General features: G+C 47.2%; 1 protein-coding gene across 10 annotated transcripts in view; it reads left to right on the top strand.

Moving 5' to 3' along the window:
• The window catches only part of PCBP3 (poly(rC) binding protein 3), a 175,357-nt gene that overhangs the window by 132,286 nt on the left and 16,312 nt on the right, over positions 1-26,759 (top strand). For 7 of the 10 annotated variants that reach the window (XM_015560698.1, XM_015560699.1, XM_015560700.1 and 4 more), the window contains 8 exons: positions 8,808-8,962; positions 11,362-11,385; positions 12,327-12,359; positions 12,708-12,824; positions 13,476-13,607; positions 14,362-14,490; positions 18,088-18,231; positions 21,610-21,651. In XM_015560698.1, coding sequence (XP_015416184.1) covers positions 8,808-8,962; positions 11,362-11,385; positions 12,327-12,359; positions 12,708-12,824; positions 13,476-13,607; positions 14,362-14,490; positions 18,088-18,231; positions 21,610-21,651 — 776 coding nt within the window. Of the gene's footprint in view, positions 1-8,807; positions 8,963-11,361; positions 11,386-12,326; positions 12,360-12,707; positions 12,825-13,475; positions 13,608-14,361; positions 14,491-18,087; positions 18,232-21,609; positions 21,656-26,759 lie in introns of all 10 variants that reach the window. The other 3 variants (XM_015560701.1, XM_015560704.1, XM_015560702.1) reach the window with 3 other exon arrangements.

Raw genomic sequence — 26,759 nt, 5'->3', positions numbered from 1 at the left:
AGCCAGGGGGCAGCACTCTGGAGAGGAAGGAGCCTGGATTGAGTTACATAGGCAATTGGAAGATAGGAGCCTGGATTGAGTTACATAGGCAATTGGAAGATATCCATGGGTGTCAGCAAAGGAAGTATGGCCTGATTTGAGGTCCTAGAACATTGCTGGCGAACCTTTTGAGCTCAGCGTGTCAGCGTTTTGGAAAACCCTAACTTAACTCTGGTGCCGTGTCATATATAGAAATTTTTTGATATTTGCAACCATAGTAAAACAAAGACTTATATTTCTGACATTTTTTTATATATTTAAATGCCATTTAACAAAGAAAAATCAACCAAAAAAATGAGTTCGCATGTCACCTCTGACACACGTGTCATCGGTTCGCCATCACTGTCCTAGAAGGTCACTGGTAATGTAGGCAAGATGTGTCTCCTTCACATGTTCTAGAGCAAGAGCTGATGGCCACAGAGTGTGACTGAAGGGAAGCCATGTTCTCTGAGCACTGCAACCAGGACAGTCGGGCACCAGGCATGAGCTCTTCCGCCTGCCTTGGAGAGAATGGGTGCAGAGTCTCAGCGCCTCTCTGGAGCATGCAGTGCAAGGGCTGGCCTCAGCTCAGTGCTTCCAGGAAGGGCTGGGAATTCTTTTTGTTAGTGATGTTTGGTGGCACCTTCACATTGCCACCACAAACTGGGGCAAGGCGACATAGGCTGGTGCAGTCCTCAGAGTCATGGGTACACTCTGTGATCACAAACATTCCATCTACACCCATGGCCCCTGACGGCTGATGGCACATGATTTCCTCTTACCAGGCCAGCCCTGTACAAAGGCTGTACACATCTCCAAGTGCTGCTGGGCCCCAAAATAAACTGCATCTCCCTGGGATAGGTTGAGCCCAGGTTGTTAGTAGAGGTTCTCAAGGGACACATCTACCACAGCCCCCACATACCCAATACCAACACACACTGAAGTAGGTGCCAGAGAAACACCCATGTGCAAGAGTGTGTGTGTGCATGTGTGAGTGAGTGACTGAGTAGGTACTTGTGAGTGCATATATGAGTGTACATTTGCAGGTGGGTGAGTCTGAGTAAATGCAAGTATGCAAGTATGAGTTGGTGAATGAGTGTATGCATATGTAAGTGGATGAGTGTGTGCTTGTTTGTGCATATGTGAGTGGGTGAGTGAGGAGGTGGGTCTGAGTAAGTGCATGTACGAGTGGCTGAGTGTGTGGGTGTTAGTGGGTGCTTGTTTGAGTGTGCATGTGTTAGCGGGGGAGGTCTGAGTGACTACATGTATGAGTGAGTGTGTACGTGTGCAAGTGGGTGAGTGTGTGTGTGCAGGTTGGGGGTATGTGGGTGAGTTCATGTGCGAGTAGGTGAGTGGGTGAGTAGATGTGAGTTGGATGTGAGTTGCATGTGCGAGTGGGTGAGTGAGTGGTTGCGTTGGGTGAGGGGATTAGTGTGTGTGTGAGTGGGTATGTGGGTGAGTGGATGAGTAAATGGGTGAGTTGGCTAGTGGGAGTGAGTGCATATGTGTGTGAGTGGGTGAGAGTGTGCGAGTGGATGAGCATGTGTAAATGGGTACATGGGTGGCAGGTGGGTGAAGGAAGGAGATAGGCCCTCTGACTTAGTGTAGAAGCCAGGTCAAAATGCTGCCCCTCAAAAGGAGCTAATGATTTTTGCTCTCTGATGTTAATTTTTTTATAACTTTCATGTCATCATACAATCTCAAGATGGTTATTTTGTTTCAATTATCAGAGGAAATAATTGGCCTCTTAATCTGTCGTGAGTTGAAAGTTGCCTGGTTCCATCTCAGGTCATGGCAGCTGCTTTTTTTTAAAAAATACATTTTATTGATTTTTTACAGTGAGGAAGGAAAAGGGATAGAGAGTTAGAAACATTGATGAGAGAGAAAAATTGATCAGCTGCCTCCTGCACACCTCCAACTAGGGATGTGCTCGCAACCAAGGTATATGCCCTTGACCGGAATCGAACCGGGACCTTTCAGTCCACAGGCTGACACTCTATCCAGTGAGCCAAACTGACCAGGGCAGCTGCTTTTTAATATAAATTTTATACTTGAGGTGACTAGATTAACATATAGTTGTAATGCTTCTCAGCTTCCCTCAGTGGTAACGTCTACAATACAATAGTGGGGATATCAGAACCAGGACATTGACATCAATACAGGCAAGACAGAACATTCCATCCCCACTGGGCCCCCATGCTGCCCTTCCATAGCCACAAGCATTTTGTTCTGTCCATACCTCTTCCTCAGCCCCTGGCAACCACTAATCTGTTCTCCATTTCTATAATTTTCTTATTTGAAGAAAGTTATATAAATGGAATTATACAGTGTGTAACCTTTGGGGATTGACTTTTTCTCTCGGCCTAATTCTCTGGAGATTTACCCCAGTTGTTGAGTGCATAAATAATTTGTTCCATTTTATGGCTGAGTGGTGTTCCACTGTGAGAAACAATCCCCCTCCAATGCTCTGGGCCATATGGTCACAAGTCTCCCATCCCTCCACGTCCTAACCCATAACCTCCCATGGTCTGCAACCCCCCTCTGCCAGCTCATGGCCCCTTCTCAATTTATTTCTCAAGAAGAAAAACAGGCCCTGAGTACCAGGTCACTTGGTTGTGTGGTTATTGGTTCCTGTTTGGCAGACTACTGGAATTCCTAACAGATAGAGTAGGAAAATTCTGGGGTTGGAATTAGGACCAGTGGTTCCCCAGTGTAACTTTGCTCAAGAGGAATCGGGATAACTTTAAAATGCTGCTTCCAGGCCACCTGGGTCTCCTGGATCAGGCCCTGATGGGCAGCACACCCCATCCAGGTGACTCCAATGCCTAGGTCTCCCTACTGTATCACTGCAGGATGGCGAAGTGAGCACTGGAGTACAAGGTGTGCACTGGGTCACCAGGTGGGCACTGCACAACCAGATGAGACACTGGGCCACCAGGGGAGCACTAGGGTACAAGGCCTCCTTTCCCAGACTGGAATCTCCCATCTGTGCTGTCATCCTAGAATAGGACACCTGCTTGACTGCTGCCCGGGAAGCAGTTCTGGAAAGTAGGGGTGACAGTCCTTCTCAGAGCTTCCCCCAAGAGCCCTCACAGTCCCCACATGCTGCTGCCTGAGGACTCATCCTGTGACTAACTCCCAAAGGGTTTCACATGGGTGAGGAGGTAGGTCCTCCCATGTTAGCCCTGCTCTGTGGACCTACCTCCTGTTCTTCTGGCTCCTGTATCTCCTGTCACTGTTACCATAATTATTTCTTTTTTCACTTTGTTCCCATAATGATCTCTTGACAGACCCATCCTGTTTATCTTTGTAGGACAGCACAGTACCTGTAGCTAAGTAATTGCCAAGGAAATACTCATTGAATTAACAAAGTTATTAATTACCAATTACCTATGAGGCAGATTTCAGTCTGCTTCTTGCGTTTATGTGTTCCTGGAGGAAAAAGCTGGGGTGAGAACAGCCAGTTTAGGCTCAGGACCTGGTCTCTGATGCCCATCTCCTATGCCTCATCTGACCTGGCTGTGCCACACTGGGGTGAGCTGTGTTACAGTGGGGCTGGCTGTGCCACATCAGGGCAGGCTTTGAGGCTCCACCGAGCTTCCCAGGAGGGGCCATCAGGAAGCATTCTCCAGTGTCCTTCCCCTTCCAAGTGCCTCCTCGGCAGCAGAATTTTCCTGTGCAGTGGCTGGGTGTTTGGCATCACATGCACTCTCCCACCGCTTCCTACATGCAGTTTTAGCTATGTCACAGAACCACCCATTGAAGCTGACTTCTTAAATCCATCAAGAGTTTTAAGTGAAATTTAAATGAATATGTTTTACACCTGTGGAAATAATCTATATATGTGTTGGTTATAAGGTTTGTACGTCACATAGGTAGAACATAAGTGTGTGAGTGTAACAATGCAGGCGAGAGCAGAAGTGGAAGCAGACTGCTGTTAGATTCTTGTACTCCATGTAAAGTGACCAAGACCACTGGACATTGTCCTGTAATAAGGTAGACCCTAAAGCAATGACTGTGATAACAAAACAGAGGGTTGTAACTAATAAGTAGATAAAGGAGGTAAAGTGGCATCATAAAATGGGTGCATTTAATCCAAAAGATGACAAAGGGGAATGAAAAACAATAGAAATGAGGAACAAAGAACAGATAGTAAAAATAGAAAACAAATAAAATGATCAGTTTAAACTCAGCCATATTAGCAACCACTGCAAATAGTAAGAGATTGTCAATAAGATAAAAAGAAAAGCAGGTCTAAGTGTACTAATATGTGCCTACAAAAACTCACTTAAATACACAAATTTAAAAATAAAAGAGGGAAGAAGATCGACCATGCTAACACTAACCAAAAGAAGACTGGTGCAGCTATGTTAATAACACAAAGTAAACTTCCAGCCAAGGATATTACCAGAGATAAAAATGATCTTTCATGATAAAGGACTTAGTACATTGACAGAACATAACAATGCCAAACATTATGATGCTAAGGATGGAGCTTAAAAAATATAGGGAACGAATAGGAGAAACAGACAGATCCACAATTACCACAGAGATTTCAACACCACTCTCTCAGTATTTGATAGAACAAGCAGACAGAAAATTAAAAGGTAATGGCAAACTTGGACAATATTGCCATCCAGCCGCTCTAATTGATATTTTAGAACTTTCCACCCTTAACACAAGAACACACATTGACTAAGATGAACCACACTCTGATCCATAAGCAAGTCTCCATAAATTTAAACTATCTCAAGGATTACAACATATGTTTTCTAACCATAATAGAATTAAATTAGAGATCAAGAAAAAAAAGATATCCTGAAATCTCCAAATATTTGAAAACTCATTAACACTTCCAAATATTTCATGAATCAAAAAAGGAATCAAGAGGGAAATACAAAAGTATTTTGAAATGAGTTAATAAAAACCACAAATGTAAAATTTGTGGGATACAGCTGAAGCCATATGTAGAGAGAACTCTATAGAACTAAACACCTTTATTAGGCAAGAAGTAAGGTTTTAAATTGATGCCATCAGTTTCTTAAGAAATTGGAAAAAATATGAATATTTTAAACTCTGTATCATGTGTCAGGATTTGCTAATGAATGGAATCGGGGCAGAGAAGGGAAGTACTGTGGTTGTGGGGGTTCAGGTCTGAGCAGTTGGATGGCAGGAGTGCTAAAATAGGGGAGACAGACAACTGAGGAGCCTGGGGTGGGTCAGGAGTTATGGTCCCACGTGTTGAATATGGCTATCTCTTAGAGATGGTGGTGGTGTGGGAGTTGGGTATGAGTGTGTTCAGGGCTGAGGCACATCCATAGATGGTATCAGCACAAAGTGGTGTTTATTGAATGGGCTTCCTCTGACAGGCAAGTGCAAATGGGCAAGAAGGGGAAGGCTCCTCCCAGCCCTTACAGGGAGACAAGGCCTGCTTCTCTTCCTCCCATTAAATGAATTTAAAATATATCTCCAGCAATAAAGAGAAAAGGAGGGGTCCTCATTGGTGAGAGAAATCTGCCAATTTGTGGAACACCCTTCTGACTTTTGGGGGTGACTGTGACCACAGGAGTCCAACTGCTGCTTCCCCTTGATTCCCCAACTTGCTCCTGTGTGTTCCCAGGCAGCAGCAGCCTCTGAGGTGGGAGCAAGCCCCAGACACTCTCAGGGTTGCCTGGAATGAGCAGATGTTTAAAGGCTTGGCAGGACAGCCAGGATGACTCCATGCCTACCAAGAGGCCCATGATCCTGGGAAGCCACCTGCCCCATGCTACTTGCTGGCTGGCTCTACTTGCCAGCTGGCATAAGGTGGGTTCTTCAGGGTCAAGGTTACTGAGTCACAGGTGACCCTAACGACTACCCTAGACTGCTTTTTGTTCCCACCAGTCTGCAGAGAGCACTGTGACACACCCTCTTGACATATGATGAAGGCACTGGCCTCTGCAGCAGCTCACTGACCTGTGTCTGATGGCAGTTGACAGCCTACAGCACTCCTGGCACTCACTGACCCACTTTCTCCACCATGGGCTGGAAACGTTTACATAACAGATGGCCAGGGGGGCCTGCTGTCCCCCTGACACAGGAGGAGGTGTTTCTAATTAAAAAGGAGGAGGGCGCCCCTGCCTGGCACCACGAGATTCAGTTTAGGGGCGCTGGGAACTCAGCCTTACACATACTGGAGTCCAAAGGGTTTGCTGCAGGGCACCTCTGTAGGAAGGAGTGCTTTTATCTGATGCCACACCAGTCCCTGCAGCTAGAGCCTCCTCTCCTCCCAAGGGTCACATGCACTGCGCTGTTCACCAGAACTCTCTGGGTGACAGAAAGGGTCTCTATCTGCGTCCCTGCATTCGCAGCTAGTAGCTACAGGAGACTGTTTTCTTAACACTTAAATGTGGCAGTGAATCTTTATGTTAAATATAAATAGCCACATATGGCTAGTGGCTACTGTACTAGATAGAGGACATTCATATAGAAGGATGATTTTTAAAATTCTCTTGCTATGTATTATACCTTCATGTTAAAATCCTTGCTATTTAAATGCTCTGACTATGAATAATTAGAACTAATAGTTGGAGTGTGTTGAAGTTGCCTGTAAATATATTTTTAAATGTGAGTGCTTATTAATGCAGAAATAGAATTAGAAACTGTCGTTTTGCCCATGCCCATAACTGCCCTTTGCAGGAGTCCCCTACATATCACCTAGGTAATGGTATGTACTTTGATTCTGTGCTTTATTTTTGTGTTTTCCTTTTAGCATATTTTTAGCAGAAATATTTTACAAGAAAAAAAATTTTTTTGCCTCATGAATACCTCTAAGTTTAAAGGAAAAGCTTGCTTTTTTAACCTGTAGTCTCTCCCGTGTGTGGACAAAGCCTCTCATCTTTATAAGTTACATCACAGGGCCAATGTCCAGATATCCTGCAGGTGCATGGGGACACATACAGGTTTCACAGGACTGTTGTTCTTGAAGGACTTAGGCAGCCATGCAGGCAATGTGACATTGTCATTAGTGAAGGCACTAAATGTGGGGTAATGTGTGAGGAGCTCTCGCAGAACCAGCCCTTGGTTCCTCTCAGGGATTCCAATGCCTCATCCTTCATTGTCCTGGCACACTCTCAGGTATGCGCACCTGGGCAGGTGGCAGCTCCTGAGGGCCTATCGTGCTCTCCTGCAGAATCGGCCCAGGGTCCCTCCTGGCCCTCTAGTGGAAACACTGGGCCCTGGCCTGCACCACGGTTCACCCAGAATCTTCCCCCAGCCAGTCCTTCCTTCCCTTTCTGTCCAACAAAGACAATGCTGTCAATTCCCTAAGGCCCCCAATATCCTCTTATACATAATTATTAAGAACAAACTCAACGTTCACTAATGACTGATTTCTATAATCGTGTTACATTCATTTCCCTTACGTTCACTTGTTTGGTGTACGCAACAGGAAATAATTTCACTTTTGGAGAACAAGAAAAATAGGTTTATTTGCGTTATGCTTATTAATTTGTGCAGTTATTCAGTGTCTGGTAAGTTAATGTTCAAGAAATAATTTTTATTAAAATGTTCCATTATTTTATGTTAATGATGACTCATGTATTTCAGTCCTTTGTATTCAGCATGTTTCTATCGAAATAAACCTACGTTTCTATGAAAATTGAAGCTTTTGTTTTTTTGCGACCCACATAAACTTAAACTTTTTGGCCCATGTTAGCCTTTGAGTTTGACATGCTGGTCCTAGACCTCTCCCTGTCTGATCTGAGAGTCTTCTTCCCACTGTTCACTCCAGCCCTCACCTGACCTTGTTTTAAATCCTTGCTGGTGCCTGTCTCAAGAGGCTGCTCCTGTGAGGGTGAGGGTGACCTGTCCTCAGAATCCAGCCCAGAGGAGGACACGACCCTCTGCGAGAAGGGCCTGAAGCCAGAAGCCCCATGCAGCTGGGTGTGGGGCTCAGGTCAGTGCTTAGTCATTGTCCTCCATCAATCACCCATTCAGGCCAAGCCCCAATGGCCTGAGCACATTGTGGGCACATTGTGCTCCTCCCTCCAATACTCTAGGCCCACTGCCTGAAATCACTCCTTGTCTGTAATCTATGAAGTAAAGGCTCTTAAAAAAAGAGCCTGCACTTTGCCTCGTGGGCTAAGCGCTGAGCCAGCCATCTGCAGAAAGTATACAGCAAACAGACCAATGATATGGGGGTTTAAAGCATTTTCTGAAAACTTATAAAGGGGGACACTCAGCTATTTGGAAATTTAGTTGATATAGACTAAATCCACTTTATAAGTGAGAATTACCAAGGAATCTCAGCTCTAGATGCCAAGGACATACCACTACCTGAACTTTCCTGACTTTTTAAGGGTGAAGGGAGTCGCAGTGGGAGGCTGGGGATCCTGGCACCGATGTGAAGGAAATGGGCAGAACTAACCTCACAGCAGAGGAGGCACTCACAGGATGCACATGTGGGCTTCAGGGCTTACTGGGTGACCCTGCTTCCCCTCCTGCACCTAAGAGAGCTGTTCCTTTGTTACAGAGGGAAACTGAGGCCAGAGGGCTTGATGACCTGCACTTGTCACACAGTTACTGAGCAGTGGGGCTGGATCTGTTCCTGGAGGGCTTTCCTGAGGCCCGTCCCCCCACTTCCCTGTACCCCATGCCCCAGCAGATCATTCCACGATGCTCTGGGAAGCCTTTCCCTGGGCCTCTGCCTCTCACCAGTAGCCTCCTGCCCCTCCAGAGGCTGGGACATCCTCCAGTGCATTGGCGGTTGATGTTCTCAGTTATCAGCAGCTGTGCCTTCTTCTTTCCAGGTGACACCATCTGGGCCCCATCTATCCTTCCTCTCGGCACCCTTGGCACCTTCAGCCACCACCTCCAGACGCATTTTGGGAGAAAGATGGAGTCCAAGGTCTCAGAAGGTGGCCTGAACGTGACCCTGACAATCCGTCTGTTGATGCATGGAAAGGTACAAAAGCACACGCCCTGCCTTTGTCACTATCCTCAGAAGGAAGGCAGCAGACCAGCTGGGAGGAAGGGAGGTCTTGCTCAGAGCTGGGACCTTTGCTTTGTATTATGCTTTTAAAAATTCTAAGCAATCTCAGACTTACAGAGCAGGAGCAGTCCAGCCTAAAGTACGCTTCTCCTGGAACCATATGAAGCTAATAAGTTGCCCAGGTGACGTCCTATCCCCAAGTACCTTAGTGTGTATTTCCTACCTACACGGGCATTTTCCTCCATCACCATCTACACCATCAAGTCAGGACAGTGATGCTGATCTGTTCTGGTCACCTGACCACAGACTCCATTCACCATCCTAACCATCCCAGCACTGCTTTTCCTAACAGGGCACTCTGAAGTGCCCTCCCACTCCATGTCCTTGTCGAGTCTCCAGCCTCTTTTAACCTGAAAGACTTGCCCTGGTCTTTGGTGGCCTTTCACCTTTGAATGTTTCTGTCCAGTTCTTTTGTAGAATATCCCTCACATTGGCTTTTTCTGATGTCAGGAAAGTTACTGAAGTTTTCCTATCAGGTGGCCTAGATTTCAGGGTGTGTCCCATACCAATCACCTAGTTAGAGAGATACCTGCCAGGTGTCTCCGACTAGAGCTGCTTTTCTCCCACTAATAGGTAGATGCTTTGTAGATACCTTATTTGTCAGCAGGCTTTCAGTGCATCCACTTATTCATGTCTGCATGGACTCAGGGTTTGTTGTTTTATTCTATTCCCTGTTCTGTCACTATTTATTTTGATACTCATATTGTCCATGACTTGGCCAATGGGGGTCCCTCCAGACTGGCTCTTACATCCCTTTGATGCCATCATTTTTATGCCTGGCTTCTGGCTCAAAATGCTGCTTAAGTTTTATCTGGTGCTTTCCCTGCCACAGTCCTGGAATCAGCCATTTCTCCAAAGAAGCCTGACTTCTTTGAGGGGAGGACTGTGTTTGAGGCCCAGATCAGGGCTCGTGATGTGATCATCACCCTTGGTCTGTCATTGGTCCCAGACAGAGCTGGAAAACATACATGTGTGCCTATGTATGAATGTGTGTATGTACATGTGTGAATATTGCATTATCATATGCACATGCATACACATCTGCATATTTATTTACATATTGATCTCTCCTGATTTTGGGCCCCAAAATTCCAGTCCAATGGCACAGGATCCATCCAAGCTCCCCCGCTGTCCCATGTTTGTGCCTTGAGAAGCCTCACTCTCAGGGGGCTGGCAGAGGCTCTGGCCTCATGCCTGTGGCTCTGCCCACCCAAGATTTCCAGGAGGGAAGGTGCTCACACAGAAAGAGCGTCCCTTTCTGTGATGGAGAGATGACCACCAGCCTTTCCTTCCCTTGATTGGGGTGGCATTTGGTTAAGGCTGTGGAAGCTGGGTGTGGACCATGGCAAGCAGCCTGTGGGATCAGTTATATGGCCCCACCTCCAGCTGCAGCTACCACTACAAGCACCAAACCCTGCCCATGGGAGGTGAGGTCCCTGACCACCACCAGAGGGGTCACTACTTCGTACCCAGTTGCCTTTTGCTGCCTCATTCCCCACTGCATACCTCCTCCCCATGGCCTGGTGAAACATTGTAATTGCTGAGGACTTTGTTGTGATAAAAACAATGAGTTTTATTTTGAAAGATGTTGTTCTCTATGGCTAGAAGTGAACTGACCCTGCCTTCATGAGATGCACAGTAGCACCATGTGGGCCTGTTCCAGGTAGAGAGGTACTGGGATGAGCAGGCCTGGCCGGGACCATATGTCCGAACTATCACGGGCTCCAGGCTTTAGCACCATGGTGGCGAGTTTAAGGGTGTCTTTGAATGTTCTACCTTTTTAAAAAGTCAAGTAGCAAAGGAAGTGCTTATTTTTCTTTATATCACAAAATCAAGGGAGATTTTTTTTTTATATTTTATTGATTTTTTTTTACAACGAGGAAGGGAGAAGGATAGTTAGAAACATCAATGAGAGAGAAACATCGATCAGCTGCCTCCTGCACACAGCCTACTGGGGATGTGCCCTCAACTCGCAGGCCGACACTCTATCCACTGAGCCAGACCAGTTAGGGCTCAAGGGAGATTTTATTTTTCATCCATTTCTTGCAGGGTTTTCTTGCTGCCTTAAGTGCATAGGTGTGCCTTCCAACTTGTTTAGCTGGAAAGCAGCTAGCCATTCTCCTCTGCTCAGCTGTCTGTCAATCAGAAGCACCAGTGGTGGTCAGATGGGCACAGAGGGACCCTCTGGACATAGGGCCTGCAAGCCTTTTCATGACCACCTAAATGTCCCTTCCTCACGCATAACAGCGTCTGCCACAAGGTCCTTTCTCCTTCTGCTATATGACGTCAGCTTTTTGTGATTTTTCCTATAGGAAGTTGGAAGCATCATCGGGAAGGTAATTATTAAGTAAACCCTCTGCCTCTGTTGGGGTTTCTGTGCTTGTGGTAGGGGTGAGGGGGTGAGGAGGGGGTTGTCCACGGGGCAGAAACTTCTCCATGCAGTGAGGATCCCAGGAGAATCCTAAGACTCTCACTCTCAAGCTGAACCACTATGAAGCTGGTCTGAGAGCAGCCCCACCTCTTACCAGCCTGATAGCCAGACCTTCCTCCCTGGTGTGAGAGCTCAGTAAGAATTCCTTTACTTCCATTCATTACAGCGGTCACCTGCCTCTGTGAGTGGTAGTGAGTCTCTTTCATTTCCATCCCAAAACCGAAGAGACATTCCTGGGGAAAAGTCAGAACCCATTTGGAGCCTGTGCCTGTAGGAGAGATCAGGGTTGAGGCACTGCCCTCCTGTTGGTCCCATTTTGACCACCTCAAGACCCCTGGTTTCCTAAGTGGTCTCTGTGCAGTGGGGGCACCTCCAATGCTCAAAGTCCAGCTCTTTCCATATGTACCTCAGGAGGTCTCCCCATTCCTACACCCATGGACCTGGTCCTGCTTTGCCTGTGATGAAGATGGGGATGGCTGTGACCTGGGTGTATCCCATCTCCACTCCATGGAGCAGGTGCCCTGGCCAAGTGTGGTGCCCAGTCAGGTCCCTGGGTCTCAGCCCATCTGCCCACAGAGCCTCGTGCCCCTGAGTGAGCAGCTGGGTTTCCTCCTCTGTGGGCTCACGAGCCAGATGTGCTGAGGGCTCAGTGAATCACATGTGTGTCAGGCTCTGGATGGCACCTGTAGGGAGCCCTGCTTTCTGAGGACCTGCTGCCCTCTTGCCCCGGGGCATACTGGGATGCAGGAGCTCCTGACATTTCATGCTGCTGCACCAAACTCAGGGGTTTGCCCCTAGTGGGCCCCTGAGTGACCTTTCTTCCTGTTGTCTAAATCTTTCTTCCAGAAAGGAGAAACTGTGAAAAAGATGCGTGAAGAGGTAAGTTTGCGTGCATTAGCTGCATCCTGTTTCCAATAGGCCGGAGGGCCACAGCAGACACTGCACTAGATGAGGGGCCCACAACAGCTCGGAGGCCCCTGCCTTCAACACCCACACGCCCGAGGTTTCCGCAGGAGCTGTCATGGGCACACTGCATCCTTACTGGTCACTTGAGTCCTTTCTCTAATTAAAATATCACTGTAGAGGGAAAGAATTTTACTGTTTAGGGCTAAGCTTTGCCCTTCAGGGGCCAACTGGATATGTTTTCATCAGTTATTGAAGAAGCCAACCCATTACTGGCCCCACAGTTTTAATCTAGTTTCTGGGGTTTGCTCAACTCCCTTCTAGAGTGGTGCCCGTATCAACATCTCAGAGGGAAACTGTCCAGAAAGAATCGTGACCATCACAGGCCCAACTGATGCCATCTTCAAGGCCTTCGCTATGATCGCCTATAAGTTTGAGGAGGTAAGATGCACCCACTCAAGATAGGCAGTGGACAGGGCTGGACCCAGGTGGTTCTTGGGCACCTGTGTCAGTGAGTCACAACTTAAAGTTTGTATGTATTTTTATTTTGAAATTGCCTAAAATTATTTAAAGATACATTTCATGTTTTTTATTCAGAGGGTGATCAAGCTGGAGAATACATTTGGAAAAATGTGTCACTCTGTCTGTCCAAACATCCAGGCTCTACCAGGCCCTAAGGGCAAATATCAGGCCCTGAGTCTAGGCGCCCTCCGATCTGTGCCCTGTCCTGCCCACAGCAGCACGGTGGTCACTCTGACACATGTCTCTGTGGTCCCCTCTGTCCATCCCACCACCCTTTCCTTGGCCTTCAAGCCTCTGTAACCAGCCAGCCTGGCTGTTGTGCCCTCTTTCTGCACATTTAGCCATTTTCCAGGGTGTGTGCTCCTCCATCTAGAAGAAGCTCATGCATCTCTATCCTGGTCCTCTTCCCCCTGGACTGGGAGCTGCTCAGGAAAAGGCCCTCACCATTGGTCTCTGCAGCCTGTGTCCCCTACCCTCTGGCTTGTCAAGGGCTCCAAGCATAGCCTTGCTTCCACACTCTTGGTGTTTACACACAGGCTGTTAGCCAACAGTCACACCTTCCATCCTCAGGACATCATCAACTCCATGAGCAACAGTCCTGCCACCAGCAAGCCCCCGGTGACGCTGAGGTTGGTGGTCCCCGCCAGCCAGTGCGGCTCCCTGATTGGCAAAGGCGGTTCCAAGATCAAGGAGATCAGGGAGGTAACAGGACCCTTCCCAGCCTGGTGGGTGCTGGGCCACTGGGTGGGTAAGGAGGTATGTGCAGAGGTGCTGGGTACTGTGAGGGAGGGGCTTATGCCCCGACTGAGACTAGGCAAGAGACTCCTGGGACAGAACAGATTATAGCACCCCACCCCAGTCATGTGGCTCTGGGGCACAGAGGCCCTACACAAGGGGCTTGTGGTCTCTGCCCCAGTTTCCTGGAAGAACAGCTGGAATGGAGTTGGCAGGAGCTGCAGACTCTATGGTCACATGTTCATTCATTTCAAGGAAAGCCTAATTCCTCCCAGAAGGAGGGCGGCCATCCAATCGGCATTCTTTCAAGAACAAGAGGTCACAAATTTTATTTAGGCCCATCTAGAATCCATCTTTCTCTGTGACCTAAAACTCCACAGAGGAGATAGAATTCCGCACATTTGAAAAAATATGACTCTCTTTCATCTCCTGCAAATGCCTGTCTGCCAGTTAAAATGCCTCCTAGGCAGTGATGCTTGCCATGCACGAGCTCTGTGCTGGACAGCAGTGGGCTGAAATAGCTGAGACCAGCCCACAGGGGCTCCCCAAGGAAACATGCAGAGGACTTGCATGGAGGGGGCGACATGGGGATAATGTAGGGGCGGCTTTCCAATGCAGTGTGCCTTAGACACACCCTCAAGAGAATCCAGGAAGCGCTACTTTGGCACTCACTACCTCCTGCTCCCTCTGCCATGCTCCTTCCAACATCTGGTCTCTCTAGTCCACAGGTGCCCAGGTCCAGGTGGCTGGGGACATGCTGCCCAACTCCACGGAGCGGGCAGTGACCATCTCAGGGACTCCTGACGCCATCATCCAGTGTGTCAAGCAGATCTGTGTGGTCATGCTGGAGGTACAGTTTCTGTATCCGTGCTCATGGCCGGCCTTCCTTCAGTCCAAGCTGGCTGTGGCTACTTAGTGTCGGTGGTGGCAAAGGCTTTGGTGCCTCAGGGGCCCTGAGGATTCACGAGGTTAGGGTTGTTTGGGGTCCAGGTATCAGAAATATGTCCCAGGTCCCTGATCTAGGCCCAAGGCCACATGAGTGGAAGCCGTGCTGGGCGCTGTGAGAGGGGCAGTGTTGGTGCCTGCCCCCTGTAGGGTGGGTCTGTCATCTTCACTGGGAAAGCAGGGGAGAGGACACATGTGGAGGCATGTGCCCCTCACTTTATTTCTGGAACTGGGTGAAAAGTTATTAGTCCGTGATGTGAGGGTGCTTTAATAAAGGTTTGGGCCTTAAAAACAGTACAAGTCTGCAATGGAACTGGTCTGCTCTGGATACAAGTTTGCACCGGAGAGGGATCTGGGTCTGCGCTGGAGACAGGACTGTGCTGGAGATGAGCACTGGAGGTGGAAAGGCTGCTTGCTGTGGACAAAACTTCTCCCGCTGAGCTAGCTGAAGTTATCTGAGCCCCCACAAAGGGCAGGACTTAGGAAAAGCACATAAAAATGCCCAAATTGTAAAGACCGAATAGTATACAAAGGGATTAAAAGCCAAAAGAGAAGCAAAGATGGTACAACCTCTTTGAAATTTTGGGGAAAAACCCTGAAATTTAAATTTCAACCAATACCCAAAATGCAAGAGTCATTGAAGCAATCAGTAGTTCTCTTTCTTTAAGCTAAAATGAAGTCATCCTGCCTCAAATGAAAAGTTCCAACAGTTGTGCTGGTGGCCAGGCTGCCAAGCCCCTCTGCCCCCTGCTCATGGTCCCTGGGCCTGAGGATCTGCTAGAGAGTGACCATCTCAGCAATCTCCCATGGGAAATAAAGCCTCGCTGGCCGCTGTGGGCTTATCTCTCTTTTGTACTTGGCTTGGTGTTAAAACCCATGTCCAACTCTTTAAAAAAAATTGTAGTTTTTATTTTCTTAAAGTATGATATTTTGTGACGTCAAAAATTATTTTCTAAATGTTGTTCTGAAGTTTCCCCAACCATTGGTCATAGTGACAGTTGGTACTGACCATGTTCCCTTTAGTGTCCAGCTGCTGGGACCCCAGAGGGCCACATGGACAGTGGCAACTGGCCTGGGAACCTGAGTGCTGACAGATGGCCATCTGTGAAGCAGCAGTGGGCACCTCAGGATGGCAGAGTGATATGAACAGTTCCAATATTGACACAGTCACCCACATACCTAATCAAGGGTCAGAACAGAACTTGTGGTCTCCTCAGAACTCCTCCCAAGTGGCATTGCTTGTGCCATATTCATGGTCAGACAGCCCCTGGAAGCAGGCTGACCCTCATTGGACTTTGGGGTGCTGGCACCCCCAAGACCATGGCTGGAACTGCCCTGTCTCCTTCCTGATGGCTGGAGGCTTATGTGGACAGTGAATGGTGAAGTGCACGTGGCAACATGAATGATAAACATTGGGTGGAGGTAATGCCTTGTTCTTGTCAGTGTCATGACGCTCTCGGAGGTTGGGAGCAGCCCTCCTACCTGGAGAAGAAGATTCATTGCTCCTGGTAACAGTTGGGTTTATTTCTAACTGAAGAGTTACTGTACACATAGAGCAGAAGACCAGAGGATTTCCAGGCATGGCTACAGGGTGGGCCTCTCACCCTTGAAAGTACCACTGAGACCCTGGGTGCAGGCAAGTTGGGTGGGACCCTGTGGAGAACGACGCACAGCTGCACTTTTCCCAAGGGGGAGCAGGACAGGGGGCTGTAAGCCTCTTCTCCATCAGAGGAAGTCGGGAATCGGGAATCCTAATTCAGAATCAGCAAGATGGTATGGAAGAGCTCGCAGTATCAGGATTGCAGATGCTACCATTGATGGGGTCAGAGGGCACCATGCAGCAGGGATGATGAGCCAAGCAATGGCATGAGTAGTAGCACGATGCCCAGCTCAGGAATGGGACCAGCAGCCAGACTGAGTCATCTGCTTGAAGCAGTGAGAACAGTCCCTCATTCACTCTCGGTTTAGTCATTCTTCCACAGTGAGCCCTGAGTCCAGTCTGAGACCACAATGAACCTCAGTTTGCACAGAGACATTTTGGGAGGCTCAGTCATAACTACCAAAATACTAAACCCCAAATACCAGCTGGGGTCAGCTCACAGGTCTTCTCAGCACCCCTTCCACTTTATGGCAAGGTTGTACAGCACTACCAGGGTCACACAACTGGACCAAAGTTGAACAGCACAGCCAAGGTCACACAGCATCGTCAAGGACACAATCTGTTCAAGGTCTCATGATGTGGCCTGGGCTGCAGAGTTGAAGCTGCTACCCACACTGCTGTCCCACATGGCTGTGTGTTTTGGGTGGAGGCTCTCTGATATCACACCCGACTGGCCAGGTTGTGGGTTGGGCCTGTATGGGCCATGGCCTCCAAAACTCCAAGCAGGGACTTGCTTCCCTGCCCCACTCCTTCTGCCTCTGGCTGGTGGTGCCACTGACTCAGGAACTCTTGACTTGGTCACCAGACCTGGCCTATGGCCTCTGCAACCAGGGAAGACTATCCACCAGAGGGACAAGGAGGACTTGATTGCCTCTGACCAAGGTGTTAGGTTGACTTTATGGGAATCTGGCAGAATATCATTCACCAGAAGATAAGAATCCTATATTTTTGGACACAGAATAATCAAAGGAAATTATAGCAAACCTCATCATGACTATGGAATATTTCCTTTGGACTCGGTGCTTTTTAAAAAAAATGGCTTTCACTCTATAAAATACATGATTGTCTAACCACTATATTGTACACCTGAAACTAATACAGAATAATATTGAACGTGAACTATAATTGAAAGGAAAAAAAGTATGGGGAAAAAAGTATGGCAGCAGGGGAGGTCACTTACAAAGAACTAAAAAGAAAAATTGCTTTTTAAAAAAAGAGTGAAATTGGATGTTTCTAACTTTGCTATGATGTCAGCTGGACATCACCACAGGCCAAGCAGAGCTTTGGGGCACTGGGCCTGAAGGGCCCATGGCGGAGCTATGCACAGCCCAGCTTATTTGGGAGGATCGAAGGGAAAAGGAGAGTTTTTCTCTCAGGACAACCCCAGGCTAACACACAGGTGGAGCAACAGCATCTAGGCCTGGAGGCAGCTGTGTGTTCGTCTGAACATAGGGGGGGTGGGGGGGGCGGTCCCGTGAGCAAGGACAGGGTCACGTCTTTCCTTCTTAGTCTGTTCTCAGACCCATACTCCTCACTGTCCTGCTGGGGTAATAGGTGCCCATGTGGGGTGATTGGCACCATGTGGGGCAATTAGGTCAATGATTAAGAGGAGGAGGGAGGTGACCTCCTGGAGGAAACTGGGGTGGTGAGGTTAAGATTTCAAGCAGGTGCCCTCCTACTCTGGGGCATCCCCCTACCCCTCTGGCACTGCAAGCCTGGGGCACTGGGACAGGTTAGAATACAGTGGTGGGCGGGCTCAGGAAGGAGGTCTCCCCACCCTCATGACTGCCACGCTGTGAGACTGTCTAACAATCTCTCTTCCTCTCCTGTCCCTTTTCCTAGTCCCCACCGAAAGGTGCCACCATTCCCTACCGCCCAAAGCCCGCCTCCACCCCTGTCATTTTTGCAGGTGGTCAGGTAAGAGCCGACCCGCTCGCGGCCTCCACTGCCAACCTCAGCCTTTTACTGCAGCCCCCGCCGCTGCCCGTTAGTGCACTCAGGTTTTCTCCCTTCTCACGTGCACGTCTCCTGCCCCCTGTGCGCTGGATGCAGAGCTCTCCTGGCCCACTGCCAGGCACCAGCAGTGGGCAGTGGGCAGTGGGGTGGATGTGGGCTGCCATGTGAGAAAGACTGAGCTGTGCAGTGTCCAGCAGACAGAAAAGGCCAAGGAGGATGCCCTGTGGAGCCTCGGCCCCAGAAGCATCTCCCTGACTGGGCACAGCCTCACACAGTTCTGCCTGAGCTGTGCCTGCTCAAGTCTAGCTCTCAGGTGTTTTTAAGAAGTGCAGATAGGAGGGCCAGGAGCATTACAGGTGACTGTAATGACTCCTGGTTGAAACATGGAGGACTGTAAGAGCTAGGGTCCTATTTTCCCCTGAAAACAGGGGCCTCGAGAGAACTGAGGAGAGGGAGCTGTGCCCAGATGTCTGAGCAGGAGTTTTGTCCCACTCACCTCAGGGTTGCTTGGCTCCAGTAGATGGATGGACTTTGAAAATGCCCAGCCAGTGGTGCCTGGAGGAGCTCTGCGTCCAGTTGGCAGTGATGTGTGTCTTTGTTCAAGGGAGGGTTAAGACAGACCACAGGGGATCTAGGTGAGGAGAGCATAGCCGTGATGTTCTACATTATCATTAAAAAAGAAAGGAAAGAGGCAAATACAGCTTTCTCCATGTTTCTCTTTACCATGTAAAGGAATCTTATCTGATCTTCAGCATTGACTCATGTTAGGTGAAGAACAGGGCATGTGTTTCTACATTTTTACTAGCATCTGAGTGACGCAGGGGCTCCCACTTATTTCCCAGCATCCCCATCCAGATACCGCCGCCCCCACGATGTCCGTATTTGTGGCATCTCTTGTCCGCCGCCTGACTCACATTGTCTCCCAGTGTCCATGGCCTTTGCCAGGGGAACATTCACACTCATCCATCCTCCTACTACAGCCCCAGGTTGGAAAGGGAGGCCCTGAGGCAGGGACCTAAGGACCCAAGGCTATGCCCCTCTCCTCACCAACCTTAGGTTGGTGATGGGGAGTCACAGTGGACCTTGTTCAAGTCTGTTTTCTTTCCCCCTGCAGTTGTGGTAAGTTAGCAGGTTAGTTACCTGTGTGGTCTTGATGCTAAAGTAGGAACAAACCCATGATCACCCCTCAGTGAAGTGTGGGACTTTATTTAAAAGGGATGCACATTAATATTAACACAAACAGGGGCCCAGGAAGACCTGGCTGGGGTGGGCTGTGGTCAGCACCTTGCCACCCATCTCATCTTCTTACCTGTAAAACAATGGCAGCAGGCCCACCTCTCAGTCACCGCCATCATCAGCACCTGTCCCGAGGCTATCACCAGGTTGTCCATCTTAACCCGGCACCTGTGCCCTTGGGACAGTCTGGTCCAGCCAGTGTCCAGTCCTGGTCATCTGTTGCGGGGTGGGGCAAAGTCACATGAGAGTCACCACTGTACTGCAGGTAATGAGGCAGAGGAGCCACAGTACAGACTCAGAAATGAAGGTGTAAATGAGACCTAACGCAACAAGGGGTCCCCTCCAAATTCAGACCCTACGCTGCCCACATAGGGCACACTGCAAACCTGGACTTTAGAGACATGTGGCCTGAGACTCACCCTGACTTATCTGTGTGAAGATACTCCTCCCTACAGGTGGCCTGCCTGTGGTCATGACATGCCCCTGGAGGTCTTGGGGGTGGAGGCGGTCACAGCTTGTCCGGTAGGCGCTCTGCTACAGAGAGGTAGTTCCCACTTCTACAGCTTGTGACAGATGACACAGGTTTCATCTTGACCAAACATTTGATCTGTTTGTCTACCTCTATCTCTCTCCAGAGAGAATAGTCAGCTGCACAAACAGTTTAAGCAGAACTGAAGACCACAGCCACCCTAGTAAGGGAAGACGAGTCAGAAACTTAAGATGTCCTGCCCTGTCAGAACGCATGTGCAGTTCCACTCAGACATGCAGGGATTCGGTACAGCAAGTCAGGCCTGTCACCCTGCCTGCTCTGTGGGGGCAGTGTGTCCCAGGTCAGTGTATGTTTGGTGACTCACTGGACCATGGCCTGGTGGTCCCTCCAAAAAACCTGAAAGTGAGGTGTGGATACAATTCCTGTGGACTCATAACACAAGCACAGGCAGCACCCACTACCCTTTCCCCAGGGCACTTGCTCTATCTGATAAGATTCCTTTACTTCCCATGAAGTGCCAGACCAGGGCCTCTCCTGCCGTGGTCCCTGTCCAATGACTGGCTGGTCTTTAATTCATAGTCGTGCTATTTATGATGAAAACTCAGCAGATGAAAAAAAAAAAAAAAACCCAAACAAACAAACAAAAACACCATTTGGCAGAACCTTGGAAACCACCCTCAGTTTGGAGTCCATGGAAGTGACTCTTGGATGGGCCTGAGGTTTCCCTCTCAGATTCACAGAGACCAATGTGAGTGGGCACCAGGTGTGCATGTAGGACATGACATGGGGGCCCCCACATGGCCGGGTGCTAGAACCCATGTTCCTCCACACCTGAGCCACCCCATGCCTGTAGGCGCCAGTGTGGCTGGCCTGGGGCTGGTGTGCACACTCCATGTCACTGAGGCTTAGTCTTTGGTCTTTACTCTCCCTTGACTCTGTGTGATTTGTTTTTTGACCATGAGTTTCTGGAAGCATCTGGGAACAGGTGGGAGAGACTTCAGGGCCTCACACTCGCCGTGGCTGGTCCAGTCACTGTCTTGAAGGCTAGTGAAACTGTGAAACCAAACGAGGCCTTGGGACCCATCCTGGTCCCCCTGGGAGCTGTGCCATGAGTGTGCTACCCGCCAAGTCAGAATAGCCGCCCTGTCCTCAGAGGTTAAAAGATAAACTGGTTAATCTCTGAATGATTTGGGTGCATTTCTTACTTAATCTGGCTTTTGAAAAATTAGTTTTGAGTCACCTCTTAAAGGTTTCTCTTTTTTTGTTTGATTTTCTTGGCATAAATATTTCCTAAAAATGTGTACTCGTGATTGATTAAATATTCAAAAGGTTAATTATTAGTAAACTGTAACAGGGGTCAGATCATTCTTAGTGTTTTCCTTTCAAGAAACTGGGGGTGTGGGGGTCAGAAACATTGAGGGGTGTCATTTCCTTCTCTCCCCACTGACTTGACTTCCTGCAGGCCTCTAGGAAGTGGGGTGCAACTCCCTGGCTTATGTGTGTGATTGTAGCTACAGCCAGCAAGGGGCGCTGTTGAGGCTTGACTCCAGATCACTTCCCTTTGTCCTACAGGATTGGGGCAGGTGGCTTGGGGCCAGTTCACATGCAAGTCCCCCCAGGAGAAAGCCTGTTCTGCAGGGGAGGGTCGCTACTTCCCAAGCTGACAGTGTTTCTCTCTCTAGGCCTACACGATCCAGGGACAGTACGCCATCCCACACCCAGATGTGAGTTTTCACTTTGTTTGCCTTCCCTTCTCTTCTTGTTACCATTTACTGCCTGCATGTTGCTGTGAACTGCTACAATATTAATATTAAGCAATAATATTAATAGCGTTCTTTCAGTGTTCCTGACCTCTGTCGTATCCAAATGACCTTGAATAACCTTTAATGTCTTAGCACTAATTCTACTCATGTGGAGGACTTGGCCTGATGTCAAATTGTTTTAATTGTTGCTTCAGTCAGTGGGGGCTTTCCTCCACACACAAGGTGGGCGGTGACTGCAGGACTGCCTTGAACCTGGCGTCCGCCCCACCCCCTATGGGCAGGAGTAGCAGTGTCTTACAAGCATCTACGAAGTGAGATGACCTATTGTCAAACAAGTCTGAGATGTGTCAAAAAGGGTATTTGAAACACCCAGTGAGGCTACACTCTTCCATTCCGAAGCCCTAGTTGAAACAGAGTCCACACGTGTATGAAGGCCAACGGTGACAGGCCTCGGTTTCATTCTAGAGTTAGTAACATCAGTGCTGGAGAACAGTGACAATCCTAATTCACTTCAGGAAGAAGCATCCTAAACTCCTGTGGCCTGGAGGCCAAGGGGGATACATGCAACTCTCAGGGCCAACATATGGAGCAGCAATGGAGAGCAGAAGGGCTTTCTTCCTTGGGTGTAGCTATAGCAGATAAAGAGGAAGACACTAGCTGTGCCAAGAAAAATCGGGGATCCTTTGTGCAGGAGTGCCGGGCAGGGAGAAGGGTTGTGTGGGCCCAGGTGGGGTCAGTGGCACTGCTATGGGCAGGTTCCACAGCCTCTAATACAGTGGTTCTCAACCTGTAGGTCACAACCCCTTTGGCAGTCGAACGACCCTTTCACAGGGGTCGCCTAAGACCATCCTGCATATCAGGTATTTACATTACGATTCATAACAGTAGCAACATTACAGTTATGAAGTAGCAATGACAATAATTTTGTAGTTGGGTCACAACATGAGGAACTGTATTTAAAGGGCCAGAAGGTTGAGAACCACTGCTCTAATGGAGTGCTCCCAGTGGAGGGCTCGGGATATCAGAATGGAACCAAGAAGCCTGGTTTCTAGGATGGCACAGCCTTCATTTAACCCAGGGCAAGGAAGCCTTGTACCCTTAGAAATTCGAATGTGTATAGCAGCAGGCATGAAGACCTGGCTCTTTGACCTTTTTACAGCTGGAAAACTCAAGAGTGGTCTGGCCTTTAGAGAAAGGCACCAAGTCGATACTCAGACCCACAAGCCCACTGTGGTCTCACAACTGCTGCCTCCTGGCTCAGGTTCTGAGCCGACAGAGAAGGGTTTCTGGTCTGAAATGTCCACTTGTGAGCATAGACGCCTGTGTGAGGGTGAGGGATTTTGGTTGATTTGGTTGATTGATTTTTATATCAATCACTTGTTTTGCTGTTCCATGTGATTTTCTGATTTTCTCAGCTTCTCTTAAAAGTGGGGAGTTTGACAGGTGTTTGTTTCCCAGATTAGTTTAAACTGTGTTTGGTTGAGATGTGGAGTAGGTGGCTACTTATTGTGAAATGGCTTTCTGTGCAGAACATTCTGCTCTGAACCAGCAGTGGGATGGGGAGCAGCTATTGGGAGCAGACTAGGACCTTTTATAAATGCTTTTCTTGCAGGCACAGAATATTGAAGATTTAGACAATCACTTATAATCCATCCAAAACAAAAATAAAATTACTGTGATGTCTAGGAAGGCATTTTTAATCTGAGCTTAGTATTCAGTAGTAATCTTAAAAGCTTCATTTTTTAGAACCCAAATATAATAATTACAGGAAATACTAACTTATTTTATAATATAACTGAATGCACATTTAAATATTTCAACCACAGTGGCTGACACATACACTGTAGTCATCTTTTAGCATCTTAGTATCTTACCTGAATCAGACACAAACCTAGAGAAAATATATTTCTTAGATCTGAATATTTCTTTATGTAGAACTAAATTATACGTATTTTTTCTGTGCCCAATTTTAAAGAAGGCTTTCTTATTTACCCTTAAGAGTCATCAACACCTCCCACCTATCCTGCCACCAGTTTCTTCCCAGGTTCTCTCATCCTTTCACCAGAATCCTTCTGGAAACTTCTCTTATATATTCTGGAAAGGCACAGAGACTGCTGGGTGTCGGGAGGACTACAGCTGCTGACCACTGGAGTGCTAGGACAGCTGCCCACTAGTCCCAGAAGCTGCCTACTCCCTTCCACATGTCCTGCCTTTGGTGTCAGGCAATGAGGACTCCAGACATGGGAGCAGATGCAAAGAGCTTGGAAGCCTGGACTGACAGTGCAGTGACTGCCCCATTCTGTCTCTCGTCTGATATTTTAGCACTTTAATATGATTATATCAGAAATTGTTTTCTTCTGAAAGAAATGAGTCAACTTCAAGCATACCCTCATGTACAATCTTTATTTCTAGTTTCACAGTTTCCACATCACTCCCAGACTTAATATACCCTCATTTAAAGATGGTGCTGAATGCAAGCAACAACAAAACCAACATGTTAATGCCAATGCCAAAGCACTGGCCACCTCTGCTTTCTTACCTGAGCTTTCTTACTAACAGTGTGAAGTCAGGACTTCAAGCTGGTTTGAGTGGTCACTTGCCCAGAGCTGAAGAGCCAGTGAATGGAGGAACAGGCTCACTCCTCACACCGCTTGGTTTCAGCAGAGCATCTTAAGTAACTGGGACTAATAAGGGCACCAATATCTGCCAGAAAGCTTGTCCTTTAGGGAGTGAATGTGTGGAAACCATAGCAACATGTGAGTTATAATAGAAGTAAAGAAAAAAGTGGAAGGATGCATGGTTCCATCTTCCCAGGGACTGCGAGGCTGCACAGTTCACTGTGGACACACGAAGAGCAAATGTGGGTTTCCTTCCCCCACTTTCTCAGTGTCTCTAGAGCCCTGTGGGAAGGTGGTGCTGAGACTGCTCCCCAGATTTCATAGTGAAGAAAGAATGATCAGTACTCCTGCACTCCATGGCCTCCAGCTAATGGCCATACATCAGTCTCTGTTCTTTCCAGGTTGAATAGCTCCAAGTGGTGGAGAGGTGCCCATGGCCCACCTGATGTCAGTTCAGGGCTACTGCAATCATTCTCATAAAATAGTAAGTCCTGGTTAAGTCAACATTGTTGGCTTGAGCTAAATCTTCCTTTCTCTTCCCCGCTTCCTTGGGGTTAAATCACACCTCTCCTACTGAGCCACTCAGTAGCAGGACTCTGGGCCGGCCTTTCCTCCCAGCCTGCTCCTTCTCAGAATCAAGACTCCTGGGTTACCTGTTTGCACATAAAAAGTCTGAAAACACCAATAACAAAGACTGAGAGGGAATAACATATATTTCAGTTGGAGCCCCAGGAAGAGATAACAGAATGGAGGGAGGGAGATTCTAAGATAAGCAGTAAAAAAAAAAAAAAAATCAGAGTTAATAAAAGGAACCAACCCTTGCATTCAGGAATTCCAACAAATTCCAAACAAGATAAACACAACAAAAAATCCATCTTGGACAAATCAAAGCAAAACTACACCACATCAAAGACCAAAAGTAAAGCATCAAAGTGGTCAGAGACAAAAAGAATATTACAAAAAACAAGAGTGAGAGAATGAGTTGACTTCTCACTGACAACAGTGGGAGCCAGAAGGCGGTGGCTTAATAAAAGCAAGTTACTGTCTACCTAAATTCTGCCTCAAGAGCGTCTTCCAAGGATCTAAATATAGACATTTTCATACAAACAGCTGTGACCAACAGTCTTTTCACGGAGGCTTTTCAGAAAAGGGAAATGATAGAGAAGGAAGGCTAGAAAAACAAGGATGAGTGTGAGCAAAGACAATTACCATTTCTTTCATTTACAGCATATACCATAAAGAAAATATTGATTTTGACTACACTGAAATTTAAACATTGGGTAAATGAAAATACACTTTGTAAAATCAGTAACAATGCTGTCTAATTTGTGGGATTAACAACAGAACAAAATTGACAGCATACATAAGACTAGGATGGATTGAGGGGAATTAAAACATGCAATAAGTCACTGTATCATCAAGAAGCAGGTAAAGATTTTGAAGTTAGGCTTTAAATATGCATGTGAATAACAGCTTCAAAATGACCATGAAAAGAAAAGAGTTCATAAAGGAACAAAGAGGAAACTAGGTGAAGGGAAAATTTATTAATCATTACAGAAAAAGAAAAAGGATGAAAAAATAAAGAAGACAACCCTAGAAAATCAGGACAATTAGAAGTGCAACAAAAAAAAGATGGTAGAAATTAGTCTATATTTATGGGTAATTGTGATCAAAGTAAAAGAGGTTTTTCAGTAAAATAAAAGTTGAATTTTTTTCAAGAGACACACCTAAAGAATAACAACTTGGATAAATTGAAAGAATAGAAAAAGCTATTCTAGGAAAACACCAAAAGAAACCCAGTTTAAAAATATTAATATCAGTGTGGGGAGGAGTGAAAAAACAAGACTTTAAGGCGATTCATTATTTAGTCGTTACGTATTGATAAAAGCTTCAGTTCACTAAAAGTTACAGCAATTTAAATTTATATGCACCTAAAACATAGCTTTAACACATATAAAGAAAAAAATGACAAATTATAAAGAGAATTTGCCAGTCATTATAGTGGTACCTTAGCATACCTGTCTCCACAGGCTGCCCCACAGTGGCCTTGACGAGCACCACTCCATAAAGGTCAAATAGTCAAGAATAAAGAAGATATTAACAGTACAGTAAGTAATACTGATATAATATTGATATAATTGATCTATATTGAATACTGCACCCAATATAGCTATAGAATTCATGAAAACATTTACAAAATTTGATCACATTCTAGACCATAAAGAAGGCTCACCATCTCTCAAAAAATGGAATCATATAGATCACAAAGCACTTAAGTTGAAATCAATAATTAAAAGATGACTTCAGAAAAACTTGTCTTTATGGAAAGTTAAATAAGACCAAAAGACTAAAATAAATGGAGACATACCATGTTCGTGGATAGGAACACTAAGTATCTTAATTATGTTGAGGTACAAAAATGCAGTACAATTGCAATAAAAATTCTGACTG

The sequence above is a fragment of the Myotis davidii genome, unplaced genomic scaffold, assembly GCF_000327345.1.
Source record: "Myotis davidii unplaced genomic scaffold, ASM32734v1 scaffold175, whole genome shotgun sequence".
Lineage (NCBI taxonomy): Eukaryota > Metazoa > Chordata > Mammalia > Chiroptera > Vespertilionidae > Myotis > Myotis davidii.
This window is presented reverse-complemented; position numbering and strand designations above follow the sequence as displayed.